Raw genomic sequence first — 9,501 nt, forward strand, 5'->3', positions numbered from 1 at the left:
CCGAAATTGTTGGGAAATGGGTTCTTCCCCACAACCACCAGTTTCTATAGTACCAAGTTTGTTTCTTACGGCTAGCATTCTTGATGCGTTATTTCAGCACGCACGGTCCCGACCACAATGTGTACAACTTACCTCGCGCGATAATGCCCTGACCGAAATGTATAAGTGGGTCGCTATTGCGACCGGATCGCAATTTGCTGTCCGTGACGGTGACGCTAAGGAAATCGCAAAGTCTCACTAGCGGGCTAAGGACATCGTAAGTGCTATATGGTGTAAGGCAAAGCATGTGGTATTCACGAACATTGTAGCAGGTAAATCATTCCGTGTAGGATTGTCGCTGCTTCTCTTTGGAACACTTTTACCACCCACTGAAACTGGTCAGAGCCACGAGTTTGAAGAGGATGCTGCCTATGCACTCCACGAAGGCATCTGCCGCCTCCAAATGCTATGCGCTGAAGTATGTGTTTTCTTCCGCTATGGTGATGACCTGCCGGATATAGTTACACCTCTGATCGGACGGCGTCATTCTGATGAAAAGCCACCCCTGATGCAAAACTTGTCCACTGACGACTTTGAGAACGTCTTGGAACTGATCGTAGCGTTTGAATGGCTCGTGGAGATGTCTCAATCAGTAGCAATTGCTCTCTTCCTAAGACGAAGTTTTACTGTTGCACCGACTATCACCAAACTCAACACCAACATCAACCGCCTAATGGAGGAGGTAGTTCAAGGGTTGCATACGAAAGGTGTGGATAATGCTATTATTGCACGAGCTAAGTTAGAGACCAAGCTAGTGATAGTGCTATGGTCTCTAGGGTCTGCGGAATATCTTGTGTATGATGCTTTGTCTGAGTCAGGGTCTCTCGTCGTCTTATTGTGGAAATCACTTGCTTGTTTGACCTTAGCCGCACAAAATGCCCGGAGCGGGGCAGCTAACTATGCAGATATCCACCGGCATTTTAATAAGACGATAATGCTTATTGATCTATGGAGAATAACCTTCGGAACAATTGACCATTCCATAGCTATGAGGATGTAGTTAGCAATGACGGACCTGCGGCGTAGTGCAATTTTCTGCGCTACTGACGGCGATCTCGCTGTCCTTCTCTTTTATGGACTTTCCTGCCAAATTGAGAGACGTATGGCGGACCAGCCGTAACTGCCAGAGGACTCTTTTCGGGAAAAGTTGAAGCAAACCAGTAACTATAGAGATTTATAGCGATTGACAAGTGCGTTGCAACTTTCTTCCCTCGCCTTAACAAGCTATGGGGGCTCGAGCGCTGGCTTCCAGGGGAAAGTTGGGTTAAAGGCCAACATCGAAGACGTTCGGGCACATCCGGTAAGTAACCCCTCATTAGACCAGCCGTTCCCGCACTGAATATTACACAGCATCCTACTATGGTGGTGGAAGCATACAAACTAGCTGCCAATGCATTTGCCGAAGAAATTCAGAACTCCCTTCCCGTAGCTGATACAAAACGTATTTCAGATTTGTCCATTGAACTCCAAACTTGTATATAGGAACTGCGGGGCCTCCAAACTACCCTTGTCATGTACCTATCTACTGTTTGCGGCGATGGGCACGCTAAGGCCTTCTGAGCCCTGCCAGCAACTTGAGATCCCCGTTATTATGGCACGCTTAGTGGATGTTCATAATAGGTTTCAGAAAATGGCCACTGCTGTTGCGGGCTCGCCTCACCATTTCAACTTGAAGTTTTTAGAACCATTCCGGAAGATGTAATATTTCGAAAATGTATCTGTACCTATGGAGGTGTGTCTACCATGATCAATTCTGTTGGATAACAATATCACTGAACTGTATAGTTCACGTACTGACTAAAAAATAAGTGACCATCCACGAAGAATTTCTACAGATCATAGCTTATCTAGTTGCGGGTGACCTTATTGGTCTCCTTTTAACAAAAATAGCGCTAAATAAGATAGGCACCGTTGCCATTTCTTCTACAGTAACCTATAAGGCCGTAGGCGCTCTTGCACTAATTTATAGTGACCTAGTTTTGCTGGGCTCAGCAAATGCGGAGACCGGGGTTACAATATCCGTTCACCGCCATGATAGTATGTTGGGATTCGTCGGTACACTATGGAATGGGGCAAAATGGATAGCTACATCACTAAAGCATCAAGAGAAGTGAAACATGCTCTATTCATGGATCTTAATCGCCCATGATTTTCACTGGTGGTCTAAAGAGCCTATATATTGTCTTGGCCGATGAGTAGATGTTCCAACAGCGTGGAGTTACCAAAATCGGCAATGATATATAGATTGTGTTTCCCTTTTCTCACTCGTGTCATCAGGTTTCAGACAACAGGTTATACAGGGTATCGCTAATTGGTTCCCGTGATCTACAGCATGCGATGTGCAAATAAACGTCGATAGACGCGCCAGGTACTTCTGCTATTTCAGGTCAAGTCAATCCGCTCAGAATGTGGGAATTTGCAAATAGATCACATTTCTCCTTGCTCCTCGAAAAAATACACGCAGACTTTCCTAACTAAGAAACAAAGGGTAATGACAGCCCCAAAAATGCATGAAATATCCATGTCCCTGGCCCCCAGTTGTTTGACCTATTTGTCAAACCGCGGGTTACTCAGGGTTAACCACATGCGGTTCCTAGCAGCAGCATAACCGACCGCAGTCAGGAGAATCCCTACCCTCAACCGCGAAAAACGCGGTTACCTAACCCCACCGCAGCGGTCAGACCGCGGTTAGTGCCGAGCTCTAATACCAACCATTATTCCTAGCAAGTGCCCAGCCTAATCGGCGTTTTGTACTCCTAACTGTCTTTTCGTTTGATCATGCCAACGGAAAATTATATTTGAAAATGATTAAAAGTATGAGCGTTTTTGTCCTTGATACATACTCTGATGGTTCGTTTCATATTTCACCGCCAATAATATACAGGTCTGAAGATATATATAGGAGACTGCATATATAAATTCAACATATGGTGACATCACCTTATGGCGGTATATCCTGCTAACAGATACAGAATATCGTCAAAGAGCACGCGGTGAAGCTCAAACCGAGAGAATGTTGCACACAAGAGCGACCGGCCTACGGAGGAGGATATACTTTACCATACACTTCAACATTGTTTTTGAATTGGTAACCTACGTTGATTGCACCATCACGCAACCCCTAATTCATAGCTGAATTGTTCCAGAAAAGACTATATATACAGTGTATTGAATATACTGCACTTCACCGTGCTGCCAAATTGAAGCTAATTGACAGCATCGTTTTACACTGTATATCAGCTTTCGAATTATTAGTGACGGAACGAAGATCATACGTTATAATATGACGGCGATGGGTGGTCACCGGTGGCGGCCACCTCACCGCTCGGCAATCGCGCCGCAACGCACATCAACATGTGGGCTGGCTCACTGATCCCGTCACCATCAAACCATCACCATGGTACCATCATCACCACGAAGAATGAGAGGAAGAGGCAAAACGTGGCTGACGGAAGCTTAGCAGGCGATCTTGCCAGTTCGCCAGATCTACAAGCAATTCTGGACGGTTCCATGTAATATTACTGTACTAACGATGACTCATTGATGACAATATAGGTATTACGAAGACTGTACTGCCGGGATTATCAGGCGGTGACCAAGAGTGGCGAGCATCCTGCGGAGTTGTCTTCCGGCAATCAAGTAGTAAGAGTACGGTGGTATAGCTGATTTCGAAAACTACTGTAGCAAGAACGTTGTCTTGCCAGGAAATTCCGTCCGCTTCTATGACCATCCGCATGTAACTGGATTCGAAGGGCTCGTAAGTCGAACCAACGACTTGAGTATCCGGATGACTGGGGGACTGAGTTGCCATGTTCGCATTTGTAAGCTGACAGGCTGTAAAATGGAGGGTAGCCTTTGGTCCTTAAGAAAATCTGCGACATCTAAAACAGCTCGCAAGAGATTATTCAACTGGAGCTTGACTTATTTTCACAAAAGCAAAGTATAATCTGACGCAAAGGGTACAGTCATATTCGAATTCAGTTTTAACTCCACTCTTGCGTCTTAACTCCCGAATTGTAAGGGAATTTGGGCTCTGGACCAAATTCTCCGCCAAGGATACTCTTCCGATAAACGAACGTTTACCAAAAAGACCACTTATGATAACCGGATGGTTATCATACCAGAGTTTCCACTATACCCGCAAATTGGATATACCCCACATATTTTCCAATTGCGACCGAGATGATCCACTTTGTGGACTTGCATGGTTTATCCATTACAATCATAGTATTGAGAATCACATTGCTAAAAGCTAGAAATTAGTACATAAGCTTGAGCTGCCTACGGCATAAAATAAATGATTTTGGGTCTCTTCTGGCTTAATTCTTTGCCCCTTTACGTTGTAAACACTTATCTTTCCTGAGGGTATTATATTCCGCGGTGGTGGCACTTCAAGCACTTCGCCCTGCACTTATGAATGTGTAATGTGACATTTTAGTTATATAACGACTTCAGCAGGCCTGATAGCCGGTCCAGAAACACCACTCAAGAGAGTGCTAAAGAACAGAACGCTAAATCGCGAGAGTTCTATCTTCACATCCCTCAGACTTTGAATTACATCACCTCCTAACTATGGGCATTAAACTACGAGAGACTTCCTATTGAACTAGCATCCCTTCTCCCAAACTGGCCCTAGCGTCCGGGCTGGGTCGTTCTCCAAGCAAGGAAAAATGGAAACGAAAACTAGTCAAATTAAAAAGAAACAAAAAGAAATGATAGGAACACGCCGTAGCGGGGTAGTAACTCAATTACTTCTCAGCTACAATGGCTCCGTCCGAGCATATTACTTCTTCTGGTTTTCGGGAGAATGGCTAACCTAGAATCCCCAAATAAGCCACGGGAATGCAGAAACAAGGTACCTGGACTTACCAGCTCCACATTATTTCCAATTGGATCCAAAACGAACGCCCCGTAGTAGTTCTCATGATACTCTGGTCGTAACCCAGGCTTGCCATTGCAAGTGCCCCCAGCGTCGATAGCGGCCGTGTGAAACGCGTCGACAGCAGCCCGGTCTATTGGGGTTAGTCTATGAATATATAACCTAGGATCTTAAATGGAAAGTCATAGGAGGAAAGTCTAGGAGAAGTCACCATACTCGGAGCAGTAAAAGCAAAATGGAACCCGGAAGGAATATGCGTCTCCTTCTGGGTAATCCAGAAGTCAGGAATCTCGCTGCCCAGCCCAACCATACCTGGGAACCTCATGATTTCCTTGTAACCCAGTGGAGAGAGGGCCTTCTTATACCACTCGACAAGAGACTCGAAATGCCCATCCGGAGCAGTGATGCCAAGATGGTCGATGTTGCTGGACATCATGGCTGTTGATTATTCGAGTAATCAAGTTACAACTGGGAGAGCAGTGGAAACAAAAGGAAAATTGCCCTTGCAGAGGTTCCTATATTATTTATACATGTGAGGGGAAGGAAATACGAAGTCGGCATCTAAGAAATCAAGAATTGCACGGACTGCAATGCTGCCCGGATAATACGAAGCCACAAACCAAAAACAACACGATCCTGCCAACATAGCCTTAGCTATGGGCTGCCTAGAATGATGTCATTGACAATCTCCTGCTTTATCACGTATTTCGCCCGAAGTACCTAGATACTTGAGGGCTGTCCGAAAAATACGAGTCGGCTTTTCGGTGCTCCAATAAAACGAAGCGGTGTCTCAAGTCGTAAGAAGCATTTGTCCCTGGTCATCCCAGAGGTGATGATTCATCGATATTCTCGCTAAAAAGCTCTGCTAAAATATTACTTAGGTAGTCACGGGCTCCTTTTAAGGTTAAAGAAGAGCTCGCTTATAATTCTAAGAAGCAATTTTCCACGTAGTGAGGAACCTTATTAATTATTCGTAACGTCCTCCTTTAATAAGCTATTAATATCCTCTTCTACTACAGTAGCTATTTATACTTAATCATCCAGCACCTATTAAATAATACCTAGTGACCGACCGCGATTTTCAACTTACTTGATAAATATACTCGATATATAGGTATTATATCTACGAGAGCCTACTCTGTTCTGGAGAGCTGCATTTGACGTCTCCATGGTTGTGATATGTTGGTCAAGTTTACAACTAGAATATGGGAACCTGTGGGATTGACGCCAACATGACCGCTTTTGAGGCCATAAACGGCTGCTTTTCCACCCGTACACCACTATTCTGCACCCGCCTAGCACTTTTAGTCATACACACTTCTTCCCCTCGTTTCCACTGGGGACCAAAACGACGCCGAAATGGCTCCCCTTCAGCTAAATCCAAGTCCCCTCCTTTTTCGCCCTGTCCAGTTGAGCTCCTATAAGATGCACCGTCTTCCCTCTCTTCCGGTGTCCTTACACCTCCCATTCTCGCTCATACTCGTTGCCCACGCCTTAAGTCGACCTTGACATTGTCGTCTCCATAAGCTCCATCATAAGGAAACTCTCACACGGCTCCTTCGGCCAATTCTTCACCTGGCTACGAATCTTAGCTCATTATCTCTTCCAATTCATACAGCTACTGCAAAACTCCTTAATAGTCACGCTTTTGGCTATCTTAGAAGAAACTTGAAGGTCAAGGTTGCATATAAATCCAGTTTAAGCCTTAAAAGGATAATACTCGCTCGGTCTCAAGTTCAGAGCACCATCTATGCACCTACTACCGACCAGACGAACATCAACGCATGGTTATTAGCTCATATGGATTAGACCATCGGTCTACTATTAAGCTCTTGCGACGAATGCAAAGCCTCGAGGTGGTTAAGTTCGATCAGGTCGAGGATCCTAGTGACTTCTCCCATGAGGTGTCATTCCTAAGTGCATCGGCCATCAAGGATGACTAGCTTTCGATATATCGGTAAACTGGAGGACATAGAATCTGACCTATATTACGCATGTCTTACAGGACTGCACGCTGTAGCTATCAAGTTGCTGGAAGCTGGATCGAACGTCAATGCTCAAGGGGGTGAATGTAGATGTCCGCTTAACGCAGCAGTATGTAGAGACCATAAGCAGCTTGCGAAGAGGCTGATCGACTGGCAGCTTTCTACGCCCATAAAGGCTGCTAAGGTATGTTGGGCCGATGAAGCCCGAGTGATCCGTCCGAAGACCACAAGCTTACGCCGCTCGTAGCGTTACGCCGACACGCGCTGCCTCTTTACCGAGTGGATCGACAATGCACCGGAGAGCGAACGCGCGAATGCCGCTTTCGCACGCTTGAATTTCCTTCCCAGCCATTACCAGAAAGCCGGCAAGATCAGCAACGACGACATGCTGTACCCCCTCGCTGTCTTGGCCTTGGATCCGAAGCGCTGGATCGAGCAGTACCAATGGAGGAAGCTAAACGAGATGGAGCTTTGTGCTTGTAAGTTGGTCCAACTGCAACGATTGCTGCGCACTTCCCGGGTCTTGCGAGTGGTCGTTAATGATGCTGTTTGGTCTCATAGTCGGCAGGTTCTGGAAATCCGCTGGCGATGCCATGGGCATTTCGTACGAATACCTTCCGTCGTACAAACCCGGCTTCACAGACGGCTTGCATTGGCTCGACGAAATCGCAATCTGGGTCGAAGCGTTCGAGCCGCACCACATGGTTCCGGATACCAATTGTAACCTAGTCGCCGACCACACTACGGATCTGCTCAACTATACCCTGCCGAAGCCCTTGCATAACGCGGGCAAGAAATGTATCACCGTCCTCCTGGACGAACGGCTCCGGAAAGCGATGATGTATCCCCGCGCGGGTAACACCTGCGGAAACTGTTGGCCCTACCAGATTTTGCAAATATACTGTAAGAACCAGTGCTGCTTGCCATAACTCAGAGCGGGCCATTCCCCGAAGGGGTGAGACCGGGAGCCGGAACACAAAAGTCAGGCCACAGACGGGCCAGGAGCCATCCGAGCCCCACATAGTACTCTCCCCCAGATCACTTTATTTGTTTAGTTACGGAGTACTCCCCTTTTCACGAAATAGTCTTCTCCTTCTCTCAGCCCCTGCTTCTTCTCTCTTATTCAAGACCTGCTAGGAACCACAATGTCTGTATCTCCTCCACTTTTTTGCACCCCCTCCCCCTGGGTGGTTGAATTATACTCTTTTGTGGAATTTGTCGCATATTGACCCTTTTTCTCCTAGGAATTCTACCGTGCTGCCCCCCGGCACCTATTGGGGCCAATATCAGGATATCACCAAATCCAATACCCAGCTGAGCGTGGCAGAGAGGTTGTGGGTCGCATGGTATGCGTGGGTGCAGAACGATGTCCTGGCCACCGGCATCATGTCCTTTCTCATCCACGAGTTGTTCTACTTCGGCCGCTCTCTTCCGTGGATCTTCATTGATAGCTTGGATTTCTTCAACAGATACAAGATTCAAAGTGTAAGTGGCAAGCCTAACACCTGGCACTAGCCGAAATCAACCCAATTCCAGCCGCCATCGAAAATAACATTCTGCTTCAGAGCAAAGTACCTTCATTACGCGAGCAATGGGATTGCGCCAAGTTCGTGCTTCTGAGCCACTTCACCGTCGAACTTCCTCAAATCTGGTATGTTCCTGCCCTCGACGGAGTGGTATTCTACCCGACGTTTGCCTGTCTGGCCCGATTGAGTAATAACGGCTCTTCTAGGCTTTTCCACCCAATGGCCCAGTTCTTCGGTCTATCAACATCGATTCCTTTTCCGTCTCCCTGGACTATGACGTATCAGATTGCGATATTTTTCGTGATGGAGGACACTTGGCACTATTTTTTCCACCGAGCTCTTCATTGGGGTCCACTCTACAAGGCTATTCACAAAGTTCACCATCAGTATTCCGCACCATTTGGTTTGGCCGCCGAATATGCTTCTCCTATTGAAGTGATGATTCTCGGCTTCGGGACCGTCAGCTCCCCGATCCTCTGGTGTGCTTTCACCGGTAACCTGCATATTCTCACTATGTACATCTGGATTGTGTTGCGCTTGTTCCAGGCTGTTGATGCCCACAGTGGCTACGAATTTCCTTGGAGTCTTCACCATTTCTTGCCTTTCTGGGCTGGTGCTGATCATCACGACCTCCACCATGAGAAATTCATTGGGAACTACTCAAGCAGCTTCCGCTGGTGGGACTACCTCCTTGACACCGACTACACTCCGGATGCCCTGAAGCGCCGAAGGGAGCAAAAGGTGAAGGCAAAGAAGACACAATGATCTGAACGTTAGCAGTGACAGTCTGCCTATTTCTCTTCAATTTGGGCGTTGGCTCTGTCTGGAGCTATTTACCTGATAGATGATAGCCTTTCTTATGGTACCCAGTCCGTTGCGACCCCACACCGGTCGCCACCATCTAATTGCATTGACCATGTAATTAAATTTCTGTTCAACGCAGCAAATATTTTTTGGATTTTCTCAACAACCAGGACCCCAATAATTACACAACAAAAGCCAAAAGTACTACCAGATAATATCTGCAAGTGGATCCAAATTTAACCCGATTGGACCAAGCGTAGGCGTAGGA

General features: G+C 46.6%; 4 protein-coding genes across 4 annotated transcripts; 3 read left to right on the forward strand and 1 right to left on the reverse strand.

Moving 5' to 3' along the window:
- Positions 1-16: 16 nt before the first annotated feature.
- On the forward strand, positions 17-1,039 carry N7525_006410 (uncharacterized protein; the record flags this gene model as incomplete). The annotated part of the gene is made up of 2 exons (XM_061213714.1): positions 17-199; positions 242-1,039. 2 exons carry the CDS (start codon positions 17-19, stop codon positions 1,037-1,039), a joined length of 981 nt encoding a protein of 326 aa, XP_061068145.1.
- A 6-nt stretch (positions 1,040-1,045) lies between these two features.
- Positions 1,046-1,741, forward strand: N7525_006411 (uncharacterized protein; the record flags this gene model as incomplete). Its single annotated transcript, XM_061213715.1, has 4 exons — positions 1,046-1,155; positions 1,231-1,339; positions 1,390-1,493; positions 1,522-1,741. 4 exons carry the CDS (start codon positions 1,046-1,048, stop codon positions 1,739-1,741), a joined length of 543 nt encoding a protein of 180 aa, XP_061068146.1.
- A 3,081-nt stretch (positions 1,742-4,822) lies between these two features.
- Positions 4,823-5,354, reverse strand: N7525_006412 (VOC family protein; the record flags this gene model as incomplete). The annotated part of the gene is made up of 3 exons (XM_002569059.2): positions 4,823-4,855; positions 4,909-5,051; positions 5,135-5,354. 3 exons carry the CDS (start codon positions 5,352-5,354, stop codon positions 4,823-4,825), a joined length of 396 nt encoding a protein of 131 aa, XP_002569105.2.
- Positions 5,355-6,853: 1,499 nt separating this feature from the next.
- On the forward strand, positions 6,854-9,194 carry N7525_006413 (sterol desaturase family protein; the record flags this gene model as incomplete). Its single annotated transcript, XM_002569058.2, has 7 exons — positions 6,854-7,087; positions 7,151-7,382; positions 7,465-7,806; positions 8,032-8,050; positions 8,148-8,388; positions 8,469-8,554; positions 8,636-9,194. The coding sequence occupies 7 exons, from the start codon at positions 6,854-6,856 to the stop codon at positions 9,192-9,194; spliced, it is 1,713 nt and encodes a 570-aa protein (XP_002569104.2).
- Between the last annotated feature and the right edge of the window lie 307 nt (positions 9,195-9,501).

The sequence above is a fragment of the Penicillium rubens genome (genome assembly GCF_028828025.1).
Source record: "Penicillium rubens strain IBT 27055 chromosome Unknown utg000003l_segment0_segment0, whole genome shotgun sequence".
NCBI classification, from domain to species: domain Eukaryota; kingdom Fungi; phylum Ascomycota; class Eurotiomycetes; order Eurotiales; family Aspergillaceae; genus Penicillium; species Penicillium rubens.